This window comes from Hyperolius riggenbachi, chromosome 12 (genome assembly GCF_040937935.1).
Source record: "Hyperolius riggenbachi isolate aHypRig1 chromosome 12, aHypRig1.pri, whole genome shotgun sequence".
NCBI lineage: Eukaryota > Metazoa > Chordata > Amphibia > Anura > Hyperoliidae > Hyperolius > Hyperolius riggenbachi.
Genome location: NC_090657.1, coordinates 157,361,499 through 157,380,052, shown reverse-complemented (window position 1 = coordinate 157,380,052; position 18,554 = coordinate 157,361,499). Strand labels below are relative to the sequence as shown.

The following is an 18,554-nucleotide window of genomic DNA, read 5'->3' as shown; positions in this document are numbered from 1 at the left end:
ATGCCACATGGGATATACCGCTCTCACCAGATGCCACAGAAGACACATGGGATATACCGCTGTCACTAGATGCCACAGAAGACATGGGATACACTGCTGTCACCAGATGCCACAGAAGACACATGGGATACACTGCTGTCACCAGATGCCACAGAAGACACATGGGATATACCGCTGTCACCAGATGCCACATGGGATATACTACTCTCAACAGATGCCACATGGGATATACCGCTCTCACCAGATGCCACAGGAGACACATGGGATATACCGCTGTCACTAGAAGCCACAGAAGACACATGGGATATACCGTTGTCACCAGAAGCCACAGAAGACACATGGGATATACAGCTGTCACCAGATGCCACAGAAGACACATGGGATATACCTCTGTCACCAGATGCCACATGGGATATACCGCTGCCACCAGATGCCACATGGGATATACCGCTCACCAGATGCCACAGAAGACACATGGGCTATACCGCTGCCACCAGATGCCACAGAATACACATAGGATATACCCCTATCACCAGATGCCACACGTGATATACCCCTGTCGCCAGATGCCAGAGGAGACACATGGGATATACTGCTGTCACCAGATGCCACAAGGGATATACCCCTATCAATAAATGGCACATGGGATATACCGCTGTCTCCAGATGCCACAGAAGACACACACGTGATATACCCCTGTCACCAGATGCCACAGAAGACACACATGGGATATACCCGTCACCAGATGCCACAGAAGACACACGGGATATACCCCTGTCACCAGATGCCACAGAAGACACACGGGATATACCCCTGTCACCAGATGCCACAGAAGACACACGGGATATACCCCTGTCACCAGATGCCACAGAAGACACACGGGATATACCCCTGTCACCAGATGCCACAGAAGACACACGGGATATACCCGTCACCAGATGTTACAGAAGACACACGGGATATACCCCTGTCACCAGATGCCACAGAAGACACACGGGATATACCCCTGTCACCAGATGCCACAGAAGACACACGGGATATACCCCTGTCACCAGATGCCACAGAAGACATACGGGATATACCGCTGTCACCAGATGCCAAACAAGACACACGGAATATACCCGGCATCAGATGCCACGGAAGAAACACACAGGATATATCCCTGTCACCAGATGCTACAGAACACACACGGAATATACTCCTGTCACCAGATGCCAAAGAAGACACACGGGATATACCACTGTCGCCAGATGCCACTGAAGACACACGACACAAAGCCGTCTGTGACATTTCTGCTGACTAACCTCTATTAATAAATGACAGGCTAGAGCCAGACGGTGGAATGACCTTCATGCCACAACCTCACTGTATAATCATCTGTAGAGCAGCTCTCTACTGAACTACTGTCCCACTACAGCCGCCCTCCTTCAGACAATCCATGCTGCCCCCTCCCCATTCTCTGTTTGGCTGCCAGCCTGATATCACATTTCTGCTGATTTACAGGGGATGCTGGGAGGATTGTGGACAGGAAGAGGTGTTTGTGCAGTTCTGCCTCTATCAGAGCAGGTTGTGCAGAAGGATGAAGACACCAAGCATGGAAATAAAGGAAGAGACAGAGTGAGCAAGGCTCCCTGTATATATCTTGTTCTGACATATGAGGACACCACAAATACTATTTAGTAGCAGTAAAGCTGGGATTTCACCCCCCGGGCAGAGTCTTCACACTGCAGATAGTCGGACTCCGACTCATTCATCACCAGGCCTTGCAGGGAGCCCTCCCGGGTCAGGGCAGCCTGAGAGAAGTCTTGTGCAAAGTCACTCTCTGACGCCAGCAGGATCTGACTCCAGTGAGCGGCATCCAGCTTGCCGGCCGTCCCCCCATACTCTTCTGGCAACACCCCTCTCGGCACATTCCTGTGGAGCGAGCTCAGGTCCGACCCGTGCAGGAAGAACTAGACAAGAGAGAGTGTACAATTATCACTGCTCATTACATACAGAGATTTATCCTGATATTACATTATATGCTGGCATGTCACCTCCAGAATGTACAGCTTATTGCATGCTACTGATAGTAAACTAGCTGCAGCGTGTCCTGATCCCTGCTATACCCCCAGTATGTACAGTACAAGCTGTTACTCTGTGCCTCACTGGTGGTAAACTAGCTGCAGTGTGTGCTGATCCCTGCAGCTAGTTTACTATCTGTACAGGCACAGAGTTACCTGCTTATACTGTACATCCTGGGGGTAGTAGAGATCAGCACGCATTGCAGCTAGTAGCCTATCAGTACAGACACAGAGAAACTGCTTATACTGAAGGCAGCAGAGACCAGCACACACTGCAGCTAGTTTACTATCCATACAGGCACAGAGTAACAGCTTATACTGTATACACTGAGGGTAGCAGAGATCAGCACACACTGCAGCTAGTATACAATCAGTACAGGCACAGAGTAACAGCTTATGCTGTACATACTGGAGGCAGCAGAGATCAGCACACGCTGCAGCTAGTATACTATCAGTACAGATAAAGTACAGAGTAGCAAATTATAATGTACATAACGGAGGCCACAGAGACCATCACACACCGTAGCTAGCTTACTATCAGTCCAGGCACAGATTAACATTCTATACTGTCCATACTGGAGGTAGCAGAGATCAGCATACACTGCAGCTAGTTTACTATCAGTACAGGTACAGAGTAACAGCTTATACTGTACATACTGTGTGCTGATCTCTGGTACCTCCAGTATGTACAGTATAAGCTGTTACTCTGTGCCTGTACTGATAGTAAACTAGCTGCAGTGTGTGCTGATCTCTGCTACCCTCAGTATGTACAGCCCCACACATGAATTGTGAGTGAGCTACTTCCTTGGATGAGAAGCAGTCCCACACATGAACGGTCTCAAGATGCTTTTCTTCTCCGGACAATTATTTTGCTGGATGCCCCAAACATTTGTAAAAGGGCTTCATCAGAGAAAATGACTTTACTCTAGTCCTCAGCATTGCAGGTAGCCATGCTTAACAGAAGAACAAGGATTTTGGGATTCAGTTCATTTTCATGGCAAAGAAGTTCAAAGAAATCAGAAATTGTATCTGATCACTTTCATAGAATAACATTGCCATCACAAAAGCCAAAGCAGCAAACTTTGTGAAAAGCGGTATTAGTACCATTCTCAAGTCTCTGGCCAGGACTGTAGAACCAGTTATAAACACAGAAATGATAGCTGTGGTCATACGTTGAAGTGAACACAAGTGGGGTCGTGCTGTGAATGCCTTACAACAAAAGCTCACTCACCCGCTTCACGATCTTCTCCTTCAGGAATGGCCTCAGTATGGCGAAAATACCTTTGAATATCCTTGGCTCATTAATAACATTGACAGCTTTGATTCTGACGGGAAACCCATCCTATGGAGCAAGAAAGAGCAGCAGATAAGACAACTGACAGATCGCAAGACCGACAACCAACCCTTCCTGACCCCCAACCTTCTCCCGACCCTTCCTGACCCCTTACCCCAACCTCCTCACGACCCTTCCTGACCCCTCACCTCACCTGACCCTTCTTCACGCCCAACCTCCTCCCAACCCCTTCCTGAACCCTCACCTCCTCCCAACCCTTCCTCACCCCCAACCCCCTTCCAACCCTTCCTGACCCGTCACCTCCACCTGACTCTTCCTCACCCCCAACCTCCTTCCGCCCAACCTCCTCCTGACCCTTCCTGACCCCTCACCCCCAACCTACTCCCAGTCCTTCCTGATCCCTCACGACCCTTCCTCACCCCAACCTTCCAATCCTTTCTGACCCCTCACCTCCTCCCGACCCTTCCTGACCCCAACCTCCTCTCAACCCTTCCTGACCCCCAACCTCCTCCCAACCCCTCACCCCCAACCTCCTCCCGACCCTTTCTGACCCCAACCTCCTACCATATACAAACACCTGCACAGACAGCTTCTGCCTTCTCTTACCTGGAGAATTCCCGTCACTCTTTTGGCTACGAAGGGTCCCATGTGTGAAGCCTGAGATAGACCGACCCCCTCATAATCGGCCAGGATGACGATTCCGTTCACCTGCGTGTCCTCCGACTCGATCAGCTTCTCCAGAGTCAGGTAGAGGGCTCGCACGTTCTCTGAAAAGCCATAATTCTGGGGGTTCCATTGGCCTGGCCAAGAAAGAGACAATCAACAGCTGGAAAGCCATCATGGCTAGCAGTCTCGCTAAAGCACCCCTGAAGTGACAGGGATATGGAGGCGGCCATATTTATTTCCTGTTAAACAATACCAGTTGCCTGGCAGCCCTGCTGATCTCTTTGGCTCCAGTAGTGTCTGAATCACACCTGAAACAAGCATGCAGCTAATCCAGTCACACTTCACTCACCTAATCTTCTCCATGCTTGTTCAGCATGCAGATCAGGTGCTCTGCCCCTAATATTCCTCTGCCACTAATACCTTTAGCCATAGCCCCAGAACAAGCATGCAGAGCAGGTGCTCTGACTGAAGTGTGACTGGATTAGCTGCATGCTTGTTTTAGCTGTGTGAATCAGACACCACTGCAGCCAGAGAGATCAGCAGGGCTGCCAGGCAACTGGTATTTTTTAATGGGTAATAAATATGGCAGCCTCCATTTACCTCTTACTTTAGGGGTCCATGAACAAGGATGGTGGTTACAGATTTTCACACTGATCTGAAGGACCACCAGGTCCACCCCGACAATAGTAAGCAGAAGACAGTCAGTACTGTTCATACCTGGCCGAACACAGACAATGCGTCTCCCTTCCCGGTCTGTATGAGGCAGAACAGATATAAAACCAGAGTCCAGCACCGGCCTCACTGCAGAAGGTCTCAGGTCTGTGAAGACCTCTGGCCACCCTTTTCGGCAGCTGTAGTAGTTGACCAGGAGTTGCAGGGCCCGGTCATAGTCAAACTTGCGAGCCCTGAGAAAGCGGAGGAGGAAAGAGTCATCAACTCGTGTCCTGAGGTTTGGGTAGTCCTTCCAGATCATGTCCCGGAGGGCCTGGACGTCTCTTAGTCTCCATTCTGGCTTCTCCTGCAGCTCCTCCCGTGCTTTCTGGACAAGTTCAGGGGTCAAAGTGCACACGTAGCTCTCCTGGAGTGTGGAATCAGCTTCCAAAGAGGAGGATATAGACGTGCTTCCTACTGAGGTCTCATTGTCTTGTGCCATTGAATAGGAGACCACTGTAGAAGACAATAGGTTTTGTTAATTAGTTGAAGAACAGAAGAATACATCCCACCACTAAATAATGACTTTTCCCAATAACAACCACACCAGTCCTTATCTATCACAGTTCCTCAAAGCCCCCCTGCAGCTAAAATGTTTATTAACCCAAAATCTCTCCTTCCCTCTTCCTCATTACATGTAGCAGAACAGAGATGCCTCCAAGACCAGGGATGTGGAATCGGAGTTGGAGTCAAGGAGACGGATGATTTTCATACAAAATCCACAGCCCTGGTAAGTATTTTACTAAGGAGTCGGAGTCGAGGAGTCTGAGCCATTTTGGGTACCTGGAGTCAGTTGGAGTTAGTGGTTTCATAAACTTAGTGTGAGAAAACGCGGAAAAGCCGCCACGGGTGCTCAGAGCAAGGCGGCTGATTCCGCGTCCAACACGGCAGGTTGAGCGCATGGGCCTGCATCTGCTTGCATGATTGAACGCGGAGGAACCGCCGCATGTCCTGAGAACAAGGCGGCGGATTCCGCGTCCGACGCGGCGGTTTGCACGCATGGGCCTACATCTGGCAGTATGACTGAACGCGGAGGAACCGCCGCATGCTCTGATAGCGGTGCGGCTGGTTCCGCGCTCAGCACAGTGGATGGTTTGCAGCATAGGTCTGGTGTGGCTGGGACTGATAGTCCACACAGGTTCAGAAGGACGCGCGCGCGCTGAGAGGCAGAGCTTTTATGACAGCCAGAAGGGAGTCAGCTGACCAAGCCGGTCAGCTGACAATTCCACCACTTCCCATTGGTCCAGCACTTAGGGGGAGGCGCTGGAGAGCGCCTTGCTATATATACTGGGTGCTGGTCATCCTCTGGTTGTCTGCTGTTGCGATCACTACGTGGAAGCACTCAGACCTTTTTGTCAGATTCTGTGTTATTCTTTAGACCAGTTCCTGGGTGTTGATGACCAAGGACCTCACACCTCAGATTAGGAATTCTGTATATCATTTGTGTTATTCTTCAGACTAGTTCCAGGGTGTTGATGACTATGGAGCTCACACCCAAGACTAGGAATTAGCTTTACCATCCTGTTATATCTTCAGACTAGTTCCAGGGTGTTGATGATCAAGGAGCTCACACCTTTAGACTAGACAATTGTTGATTTGTTATGACCTTCTGCTTTTCCTGACCTCTCTTCTGATCTCTGATTTGGTACTTCACTATATCTGATACTCCGTTGCCAAACCTTGCTTGCCTTAGGATTCCGTATCAGTCTCTTTCCTCTGTATCTGATCTGTCTGTCTGTTGCCAACCTGGCTTGTCCGACCTCGAGAACTATCTCCTCTGTTTAGAGATATTTCACAGATCTGTCAGTGACACTTCACCATTGGTGTCACTCACACTCTGGTCCTTCCCACTCTCAGCCTGACTCCTCCCCTTGGGGAGCCTCAGGCCTTGGAAGGAACCTGTTCTTTGGGCAGTATCTCTTACTGCCTTGCACCCTCTATACGGAGGCTCTCCTCAAAGTATTACTGTTGCACCAAACACTCATATTACTCAGGTGTCCAGAGGTTAGAGATATATCTGATTATCGGTGATACTGCAGATCATCAATAGTCGGGTATATATATATCTGTATTCTCGGTGATACTGCAGATCACCGGTAATCAGATCCTCTCTGTGTTACACCGATCGTTACCCTTAGGGGTCGAGTCAGGTGATTTTTGTACAGACTCACAGCCCTGTCCAAGACAAGTAGGGTCTTGTATGCTGCCCCCAAGAGCCTGCCATACACAGTCCACCCAACCTCCACAGACCCTTCCTATAGTGGAGATTTTTTGGAGAACTGACCACACCCACCTCCTGTGTTCTGCTTGGGTAGATTGGTCAGAAGTGGCTCAGCCACGCCACTCCAGCAAAAAAGACAGGTTATGCGTTTAGAAATTAGCTTGCCATGGATCAGTGGCCATTCCCTTAAAGTGTACCCAAACGAAAAGCAAAGCCGCACGATTTTGCGCATTTAGTGTGTGTGTCACCCGCCACCTGCTGGCAGTATATGGGAATCGCACACTATGTGATTTTTTTTTAATAAAAAAAATACATTTAAGGTACATTTAATATTTAATACTCTGCTAATTGTTATATATACCTTGATAAACAGGTACAAATGAACACTCATACTATAATATACATATATGTATTTTTATTTATGTATTGTATTTATAAAGTGCCAACATATTACGCAGCGCTGTAGATTAGTTAAGGTTACAGACAATATTTAGGGTTGACATACAGCAATACGACAATAGAGGAATACAAGAAAAATCAGATCACGCAACACAGTATGAGTACAAGGTAATGCTTAGTCAGTCACTGGATGGGAGCATGGAGATTAGGCAAGTTGAGTTAACTCAGATCCATAGGATGGGTGCACAGTAATGGGAGGTGCATGAACAGGTAGGACACAAAAGGAGGAGGACCCTGCCCGAAGGCTTACAATCTAGACGGAGAGGTAGGGACATGAAAGGTAGGGGCCAGCGTTCAGCTCCGGGTTTAGAGCACTAGTGAGGGGTGGTAGGCCAGAGTTAAAATGTGAGTTTTGAGGGCCTTCTTGAAAAATATAGGCACATTAATGTATATAGACACACGTGAACAGGAGGTCTATAACAACTTAACCAGTTTTTGGGATGTGTGTGGAAATTGTAGTGCCCAAAAGGAAACCTACACAGACATGTGGAGAACATAAAAACCTTATGCAGATAGTGCTCGGGCTGGGATTGGAACTGGGGACCCAGCGCTGCAAGGCGAGAGCACTAACCACTATACCACCGTGCTGGGTTATACAGGACCAAGGCAATTCTGCTGGATGGCCTAGTGCACACCAGAGCGGTTCGGCTGCAGTTTGCGATCCGCTTGCGGGAGCGGATCTGCTAGGGTAATGTATTTCAATGGGCTGGTGCACACCAGAGCGGGAGGCGTTTTGCAGAAACACATACTCCCGGGCTGCTGCAGATTTTGGATTGCGGATGCGTTTCTGCCTCAATGTTAAGTATAGGAAAAACGCAAACCGCTTTGAAAAACGGCACTTCAGAGTGGTTTGCCAGGCGTTTTTTGTTACAGTAGCTGTTCAGCAACAGCTTTACTGTAACAATACATGAAATCTACTACACCAAAACCGCTACACAAAATCGCAAAACGCTAGCTGAAACGCTGCAGAAAAATAAGAAAAAGCGTTTCAAAATCTGCTAGCATTTTGCGGATCTGCTAGCGGTTTTTGGTGTGCACTAGGCCGATCTGTGCTGCGTGGGCTCTCCAGCCCACAGCACAGATCCTGTTACAGCCCGGGCGAGCAGACTCCCCCCCCCCCCCCTTTTTTCCCCACTAGGGGGATGTCCTGCTGGGGGGGGGGGGGGTCTGATCGCCGCCGGCTACTTGTGGTTAGCAGGGGGGGCTCATCAAAGCCCCCCTCCGCATCGATTTCCGCCCTCCCCCTCTTCACATACCTCCCCTCCTTCCCCTCAGCGGCGCAGGACGGGTATCCGTCCTGCGCCGCCTCTGATAGGCTTCAGCTATCAAATGCCGACGATCCCCGGCCAATCAGAGGCCGGGGATCGCCCATCTCCTTTACGGCGCTGCTGTGCAGCAGCGCCGTATGATGTAAACGTGTTTAAATTTCGCCTGCGAGCCGTGATCGGAAGCTCGCAGGCAGTTCACGGAGACACCCTCCGTGAACTGACATGGAAAGGCCGCTCATTTCCATGTAAAACCACTAACGACCAGCCGCCGCCTATCAGCGTTAGGCGGTCGTTAAGTGGTTGGCCCTTGACTACGATACATACGATATAGACATAGGACTATGGTAGGGATTAGATTGTGAGCACCTCTGAGGACAGTCAGTGACATGACTATGTACTGTGTAATGTGCTGCGGAAGATATTGATATATTAATATATAATAATAATAATAATAATAATAATATGGTAGGACATTAGACTAGGACTATGGTAGAGATTAGATTGTGAGCTCCTCTGAGGACAGTCACTGACATGACTATGTACTCTATACAGCGCTGCAGAAGATATCTGCACTATATAAATATTAAATAATAATAAATACCAGAAAGGTTGTCTCCATAAGCATGGTTTCCAGTTGTCGGGATATTGGAAGTCATGTGAAACGTTTAATGCCCTGTGTCACTGTATGTTAGCTGGACGAGGGTATAAAGGTGAAAGTTCCCCATTGTACATAATCTGCCTGTCAGCTGATTGGTGGAGGCTGGACTGTGTCCAGTGGATCCCCACCCTTTATGGACATAATTAAAGAGGAACTAGTGAAAATAACAGAATGGATACAATTACTTATTGTATACAATATTAATTTATAGATTTAGTCATTGTTTGCCCATTGTAAAATCTTTCCTCTCCCTGATTTACATTCTGTAATTTATCACTGGTAGTGACATCTCTAGTCCTGCCAGGTTATCTGTACGGAATGTTTGTTACTGAGCGTTCTATGCACAGAGGGAGATATTGGTTGCTTGGCAGTTGAAAAAAAAAAAAAACTGTTATTTCCCACAATGCAACAAGGTTCACAGACTGCAAACTGTCAGGACCATGACATCACACTGTCACACACCACAGCCTGCACAGGGCACCGACACAGAGAGCCACAGCCTGCACAGGGCAACCATGCTGAGAGCCACAGCCTGCACAGGGCATGACACAGAGAGCCACAGCCTGCACAGGGCACGACACAGAGCTACAGCCTGCACAGGGCACGACACAGAGCCACAGCCTGCACAGGGCACGACACAGAGAGCCACAGCCTGCACAGGGCAGATGCTGGGCACCAACACAGAGAGTCACAGCCTACACAGGGCACCGACACAGAGAGCCACAGCCTGCACAGGGCACCGACACAGAGAGCCACAGCCTGCACAGGGCGGATAAAGGGCACTGACAGAGAGCCACAGCCTGCACAGGGCAGATATCGGGAACCAACACAGAGAGCTGCAGCCTGCACAACGCAGATACTGGGTACCAACCCAGAGAGCCACAGCCTGCACAGGGCAGATACCGACACCTGCACAGTGCAGCACGTGCAGTCTGTGTAGCGCACACCTGTACAGTGCAGCACGTGCAGTCTGTGTAGCGCACACCTGTACAGTGCAGCACGGGCAGTCTGTGTAGCGCACACCTGCACAGTGCAGCAGTTGCAGTCTGTAGCGCACATCTGCACAGTGCAGCAGTTGCAGTCTGTGTAGCGCACACCTGCACAGTGCAGCAGTTGCAGTCTGTGTAGCGCACACCTGCACAGTGCAGCAGTTGCAGTCTGTTACGTCTTCACGTGATTTCCCAGGAGACGAGGCCACTGTCTTGCGATGCTGTAAATCTGGTTTATTTGTAGAGTGAGAACAATAGGAGTGGCTCACCACACCCAGCACAGCACAGAGATGATGATGATGAAAGTATGATTTCTACAGGGTTATTTCTAACCGGTTTCCAGACACTTCCTGCAAAGACCAAAGCCTCATCTCAGCCGGCCTGCACTCCGTTAAACTCGCACTGTTCAATAAACCTCTCAGTACAGCGAGCCTCACACTGTTCACTGAACCCCTCAGTACAGCACGCCTCACACCGTTCACTGAACCCCTCAATACAGTGAGCCTCACACTGAACCCCTCAGTACAGCACGCCTCACACTGTTCACCTTAGTACAGCACGCCTCACACTGTTCACTGATCACCTCAGTACAGCACGCCTCACACTGTTCACTGATCACCTCAGTACAGCACGCCTCACACTGTTCACCTCACTACAGCACACCTCACAATGTTCACTGAACCCCTCACTACAGTGAGCCTTACACTGTTTACTGAACACCTCAGTACAGTACGCCTCACACGGTTCACCGAACCCTTCAGTATGGCACGCCTCACGGTGTTCACTGATCCCCTCAGTACAGCGAGCCTCACACTGTTTACAGATTACCTCAGTACAGCACGCCTCACACTGTACACCTCAGTACAGCACGCCTCACACTGTTCACTGATCACCTCAGTACAGCAGCACGCCTCACACCGTTCATCTCAGTAAAGCAAGTACAGTAAGACACACACCACACACAAACCCTTGTTAATCCTCATGATTTTCTTGTCAAAGTTGAGGTACGCATGGATTCCACTCAGTATCAGCAGATTCTGGAGACAAATTCCAGGAATCCGTGGCAAAGCTGGAGCTGCACTGGGACAGGATCTTTCAACAAGACGACAACTCTACACACTGCTCAAAATCCACTAAGGCATTCATGCAGAGGAACATGTACAATGTTCTGGAATGGCCATCTCAGTCCCCAGACCTGAATGTAATTGAAAATCTGTGGTGTGAGTTAAAGAGAGCTGTCCATGCTCGAAAGCCATCAACCTGAATGAACTAGAGATGTTTTGTAAAGAAGAATGGTCCAAAATACCTTCAACCAGAATCCAGACTCTCATTGGAACCTACAGGAAGCGTTTAGAGGCTGTAATTTCTGCAAAGGGAGGATCTACTAAATATTGATTTCATTTCTTTTTTGTGGTGCCAAATTTATGCACCTGCCTAATTTTGTTTAAACAATTATTGCACACTTTCTGTAACTCCAATAAATGCCATTTCACTTCTCAAACATCACTGTGTGTGTCTCCTATATGATATATTTCACTGACATTGGTTATTGAAACAACCAACGATTTATACAAGAAAATCATGATGATTAACAAGGTTAATTTCGCGCGCGCGTGTGCACGTGTACACACATATACATACACACACAAATTCATACATACACACTTACCCCTCCTCCATAGGGGGAGCAGCCATATATATATATATATACATACATATACATACATACATACATACATACATACATACATACATACATACATACATACATACATACATACACACACACACACACACACACACACACACACACACACACACACACACACACACACACACACACACACACGGGCTGTGGAGTCGGTACAAAAATCCACCGACTCCGACTCCTAATTTGCATATTACAATTTTGTTGATTAACAGTATGTAACGTGAAATTCGTCTCTTAACTGCCAACGCTTAGGAATTTTACAAGACAACTGAAGTGAGAAGGATATGTAGACTACTATATTTATTCCCTTTAGACTAAAACTAGTCCTTGGTAAGAGTACTTGTAAAAGGTACAGACCGGAACAAAGAACATCTATAAGGCCCTAGGCAATGTAACTGTGGGTACATGTAAGAATGATGTGCAGGTACTCTGCAGGGAAATGAGGAGATTCTTCCTCTATTACACATTCTTCATGCACAATCTGAACATGGTTTATGGGTGACAGACAACACCTCTCTGTTCAATGTGCACAACATTCTCAGTGGATTCACTGCAGCTCTGTGGGGAGTGCATATGTAGAGTATAGTACTACTGTGTACCAAATTAACCTGAGACAGATGAAATTAAAGTTTTATACATACCTGGGGCTTCCTCCAGCCCCCTTCAGGCTAATCAGTCCCTCGCTGTCCTCCTTCGCCACCTGGATTTTCTGCTATGAGTCCAGGTACTTGAGCCAGTCTGGTGTAGTGCACATGCACACACTCCGCCGCCGGGGGCGTACTACACCTGCGCAGCACTATTGCGCAGGTGCAGAATGCTCCTGGCTGTGGAAGCGGCATGTAGCCAGACTGCTCTGACTGGCTGAATTACCGGGACTCAGCAGAAGTTCCAGGTGGTGGAGGACAGCGAGGGACTGGTTAGCCTGAAGGGGGTTGGAAGAAGCCCCAGGTATGTATAACACTCTTCTTTTCATCCGTCTCAGGTACCCTTTAATTTATAGTCACCAAACCAAATGTTAACAACATATCAAATTATTTGATTTCATAAGCAAAGAGAGTGCATACATTTGCATAAACCAGCATCAATGCAGAATTATTTCTATCTCATTGACCATCTATATTAGTGACACGGCTACACATCAGGCTTTATTCTTACAGCATATTATTATTATTATTATTTAGTATTTATATAGCACCGACATATTACGCAGCGCTGTACAGTGTATATATATATATCTTGTCACTAACTGTCCCTCAAAGGAGCTCACAATCTAATCCCTACCATTGCCATATGTCTATATTATGTAGTGTAAGTACTGTAGTCTAGGGCCAATTTTTTAGGGGGAGCCAATTAACTTATCCGTATGTTTTTGGAATGTGGGAGGAAACCGGAGTGCCCGGAGGAAACCCACGCAGACACGGAGAGAACATACAAACTCTTTGCAGATAGTGCCCTGGCTGGGATTCGAACCAGGGACCCAGCGCTGCAAGGCGAGAGAGCTAACCACTACGCCACCGTGCTGCCCCTAGACGTTATTTAGTATATATAGACGTTATTTAGTATATATAAGAGATTCCTGTGTACACATCATATATACTGTACAGTCACAATCAGATATGTATATCTGACTTTAAAAATACGGGGACTGCTTTATTAAGGCAGCACAAGTAACTAATTTTGATTGGTTTATTTCATTTTTGTGAACTGAGCACAGCTATTACTGTATATATACTGTATATATACATTATTTTTAATGACTATTATCTGAGAAATAGAACATTTTATCATATTTTCTATTTTAATTACAGTTACAAACTCAGGAGTCGGTGCATTTTTTCCCGACTCCGACTCCAGGCACCCAAAATTGCTCCGACTCCGCGACTCCGACTCCACAGCCCTGACACACACACACACACACACACACACACACACACACACACACACACACACACACACACACACACACACACACACACACACACACACACACACACACACGTCACCCCTCCTGTATAGGCGGAGCAGCTACACACACACACACATACACAAAAGTTTGGGCAACCTTGTTAATTGTCATGATTTTCCTGTATAAATCGTTGGTTGTTACGATAAAAAAATGTCAGTTAAATATATCATATAAGAGACACACACAGTGATATTTGAGAAGTGAAATTAAGTTTATTGGATTTACAGAAAGTGTGCAATAATTTAAGTAAAATTAGGCAGATGCATACATTTGGGCACTGTTATTTTATTGATTCCAAAACCTTTAGAACTAATTATTGGAACTAAAATTGGCTTGGTAAGCTCAGTGACCACTGACCTACATACACAGGTGAATCCAATTATGAGAAAGAGTATTTAAAGAAAACCTGAACTGAAAATTAAGTCAAAATAAGCATACACAAGTCATACTTACCTTCCATGTAGTCTACTCCTCAGCGTCTTTCTCCTGTCCCGCGTCCTGTTTGTTCACTGTGATCAAGGGAATTTTCCGTCCTCCATTTTGAAAATGGCCAGTACCCCATAACAGCTTCCTGGTCAGCACACAGTTAAACTGTAACATCGCCCACTTGAGCCATAGGGAAACATAGACATTACCTGGTACATCAGTTTTCCTCTCAGCTATAACTGACAGCAACTGATATTTTATTGATAGCAACTGATATGTTTCAGATCTGACAAAATATTGTCAGAACTGGAAGGAATTATTATCAGAAGAAAATGGTGAGCTTCTGAGAGGACCTGATGGCAAGGTAACTATGTAATGTTCATTTGAAGTTACCTCGTGTGTTTATTTTAAATATTTTTACTCAGTACAGGTTCTCTTTAAGGGGGTCAATTGTAAGTTTCCCTAATCTTTTAATTTCCTCTGAAGAGTAGCAACATCGGGGTCTCAAAAGAACTCTCAAATGACCTGAAGACAAAGATTGTTCACCATTATGGTTTAGGGGAAGGATACAGAAAGCTGTCACAGAGATTTCAGCATCCTACTGTATGAAAACCACAATTAGGAACATATTGAGGAAATGGAAGACCACAGGCTCAGTTCGAGTTAAGGCTCGAAGTGGCAGACCAAGAAAAATCTCATATAAACAGAAGCGACAAATGGTGAGAACAGTCAGCGTCAATCCACAGACCAGCACCAAAGACCTTCAACATCATCTTGCTGCAGATCGGGTCACTGTGCATTGTTTAACCATTCGGCTCACTTAATGGCCCATACTCACGAGGGACTTTTGTCGCCTCAACACGCGGCGCGCGCGTGTTGCGGCGACAGGTCGCCCGTGAGTATGGGCCGTCGCACGCGCGCGCACCCCGAACTGTCGCCCGCCGCTCTTGTCGCCATGCGATTGAAAGTTTCAATCGCATGGCAACAGTCGCCGCCGCACCTCCGCCGCAACTGTCGCTAGTCCGCGTGAGTACGCGGACTAGTGACAGCAACCTCCATAGAGGTAAATAGAGCTTCCGGCGGGGGGAGAAGGAACGTCGGCGACAGCTTCCGTCTCGCCGCTGGTCCCTCTTCCGCGTGTGTACGCGGAGGGACCTGGAGAGAAGCTGTCGCCGGCCTGTCGCTAGCACGCTCACGTGTGCTGGCGACAGGCCACTTCTGCAGCCCGTGAGTACGGGCCATTACACAAGGAGATGCTGTATGGGAGAGTGATGCAGAGGAAGCCTTTTCTCCACCCAGAGCACAAACAGAGCGGCTTGATGTATGCTAACGCACATTTGGACAAGCTAGCTTCATTTTGGAACTAGGTGCTGTGGACTGATGAAACTAAAATGTAGTTATTTGGGTATAACAAAGGGTGTTGTGCATGGATGAAAAATAACACAGCATTCCAAGAAAAACACCTGCTACCTACAATTAAAGATGGTGGTGGTTCCATCATGCTGTGGGGCTGTGTAGCCAGTGCAGGGACTGGGAATCTTGTCAAAGTTGAGGGATGCATGGATTCCACTCAGTATCAGCAGATTCTGGAGATCAATGTCCAGGAATCCGTGACGAAGCTGAAGCTGCGTTGGGGCTAGATCTTTCAACAAGACAACAACCCTAATTACTGCTCAAAATCGACTAAGGTATTCATGCAGAGGAACAAGTACAACGTTCTGGAATGGCCATCTCAGTCCCCAGACCTGAATGTAATTGAAAATCTGTGGTGTGAGTTAAAGGGAACCTTAACTGTGGGGGAAAAAAAATTCACTTACCTGGGGGCTTTCCCAAGCCTCCTGCAGCCGTCCTGTGCCTGCGCCGGTCCTTCGGTGCCCTCCGGTCTCCCTCCGCGGCTAAGTTTCGCTTTCGGCCGACTGCCAGTCGTCCTCGGGCAAAGCGTCCTCTTCTTCCGCATTCCCTGTCGTAAAGACCCGTAAAGCACGTCCGCATGACGCAAGACGCGGGAAAACTCCCAGGTAAGTGAATTTTTTTCCCCACCACAGTTAAGGTTCCCTTTAAAGAGAGCTGTCCATGCTCGAAAGCCATCAACCTGAATGAACTAGAGAGGTTTTGTAAAGAAGAATGGTCCAAAATACCTTCGACCAGAATCCAGACTCTCATTGGAACCTACAGGAAGCATTTAGAGGCTGCAATTTCTGCAAAGGGAGGATCTACTAAATATTGATTTCATTTCTTTTTTGTGGTGCCAAATTTATGCACCTGCCTAATTTTGTTTAAACCATTATTTCACACTTTCTGTAAATCCAATAAAATTCATTTCACTTCTCAAACATTACTGTGTGTGTCTCCTATATGATATATTTATCTGACTTTTTTATCGTAACAACCAACAATTTATACAGGAAAATCATTCAAGGTTGCCCAAACATTCGCATCCCACTGTATGTACGTAAATGTCACTCCTCCTCTATATGGGGAGCAGCCACACACACATATATATGTACATACATGTCACCCCTCCTCTATAGGGGGAGCAGCCACACACACATATGAACATACATGTATATACACACACATATATATATATATATATATATATACATACACACACACGTCACAACGCTATAGGGGAGCAGCCACATACACATATATGAACATACATGTCACCCCTCTATAGGGGAGCAGCCACACACATATGTACATACAAGTCACCCCTCCTCTATAGGGGGAGCAGACACACACACACGTACATACATGTCACCCCTCCTCTATAGGGGAGCAGCCACACACATATATGTACATACATGTCACACCTCTATAGGGGAGCAGCCACACACACATATATGTGCATACATGAAACCCCTCCTCTATAGGGGAGCAGCCACACACACACACACATACATACATGTACATACATGTCACACATAGGGTGCCGCCATACACACATATATGTACATACATGTCACACCTCCTCTATAGGGGAGCAGACACACACACACACACACACACACACACACACATGTCACACCTCCTCTATAGGGGAGCAGCCACACACACACATACATGTCACACCTCCTCTATAGGGGAGCAGCCACACACACACATATGTACATACATGTCTCACCTCCTCTATAGGGGAGCAGCCACACACACATATATGTACATACATGTCACCCCTCCTCTATAGGGGGGAGCAGCCACACACACATATATGTACATACATGTCACCCCTCCTCTATAGGGGGGAGCAGCCACACACACATATATGTACATACATGTCACAACTCTATAGGGGAGCAGCCACACACACACACACAAATATATATATGTACATACATGTCACACCTCCTCTATAGGGGAACAAGCACAGATATGTATTATCCCCCCCTTCCCTCCTCAATGGTATCACCTGCACAGCGGTGGCGACGCTCTGGATGGTACCATTACCTGCAGGGCGGGGGGGGGCGGAGCGCAGTGCTGCAGCATCAGGCGGGTCACCCCTCCAGCGGTTCGCAGACTGTCCTCGCTCCTCACCTGCGCCCTCCTCCGACTGGCTACTCCGGGTCACGTGAGTGCGCGTCACCGAGCGGCCACCTGGAGAGCGAGCACAGGATGCCGAAGATATCAGCGGGGACGCGCAGCCAGTGTACGTCACTACGTGTGCGCGCTCAGCTTCAGCACACTGCACGTGCCTCTTATCGCCACCAGAGGGACCGCCAATCACGCGATTCATCACTGATCCCGAACGTTGCCAAGGCAGCAGATGACGACTCGCCGTGCCGGGGGCGGGGCTCCGCTCACACAGGAAGAGTGTTGTCAGTAGCAACAATGGTAATAATCAGCTTCAACCATTATTAATTATTATTACTATTATTATTTTATTCAGTTTTCTTTTATGTTAGTGCCATTTTCTGTCTGACAAAATGTTATTGCTGTAACTGTGATATTTTTCCTCCAATGTAATGGCCTCCGCCCCCCCCCCCCCCCCCCCCTGCACTATTCCTCCGCCCACAGCTGCACTCGCTCTCTGCCCATAGCTGCACCAGAGACGGTACACCGGTTCTAGACAGGCACATATGAGGGGGCAGTCAAAAATGGGAAGGGGGCATCATGAACGCA

The 18,554-nt window shown here is 47.7% G+C and overlaps 1 protein-coding gene and 1 long non-coding RNA gene across 6 annotated transcripts in view; one reads left to right on the top strand and one right to left on the bottom strand.

Moving 5' to 3' along the window:
• Positions 1-1,618: 1,618 nt before the first annotated feature.
• Positions 1,619-18,058, bottom strand: TTPAL (alpha tocopherol transfer protein like). 4 transcript variants are annotated; one of them, XM_068264352.1, is made up of 5 exons: positions 17,845-18,058; positions 4,741-5,190; positions 3,964-4,157; positions 3,295-3,405; positions 1,619-1,952 (listed from the first exon to the last, which is right to left on the bottom strand). In XM_068264352.1, exons 2-5 carry the CDS (start codon positions 5,174-5,176, stop codon positions 1,677-1,679), a joined length of 1,017 nt encoding a protein of 338 aa, XP_068120453.1. In that variant the 5' UTR covers positions 5,177-5,190; positions 17,845-18,058; the 3' UTR covers positions 1,619-1,676. The 4 variants fall into 4 exon arrangements, with proteins under 4 accessions (XP_068120453.1, XP_068120452.1, XP_068120454.1 ...); XM_068264351.1 differs by having other exon boundaries at positions 17,883-18,057; XM_068264353.1 differs by lacking the exon at positions 17,845-18,058 and adding an exon at positions 17,772-17,827.
• The window catches only part of LOC137542444 (uncharacterized), a 268,779-nt gene continuing 268,266 nt past the window's right edge, over positions 18,042-18,554 (top strand). Inside the window, exon 1 of one of the 2 annotated variants that reach the window (XR_011025431.1) lies at positions 18,042-18,266. This is a non-coding gene — a long non-coding RNA (uncharacterized lncRNA). The remainder of the gene's footprint in view (positions 18,267-18,554) is intronic. The other variant, XR_011025430.1, reaches the window with a different exon arrangement.

Coding starts and splice junctions, on each gene's coding strand:
- TTPAL (XM_068264352.1), bottom strand. CDS start 5,176: ATGGCACAAGACAATGAGACCTCAGTAGGAAGCACGTCTATATCCTCC. Junction 3,406..3,963: donor GAGTGACGGGAATTCTCCAG/GTAAGAGAAGGC, acceptor CTTGCTCCATAG/GATGGGTTTCCCGTCAGAAT. Junction 1,953..3,294: donor AGGAGAAGATCGTGAAGCGG/GTGAGTGAGCTT, acceptor TCTCTTGTCTAG/TTCTTCCTGCACGGGTCGGA.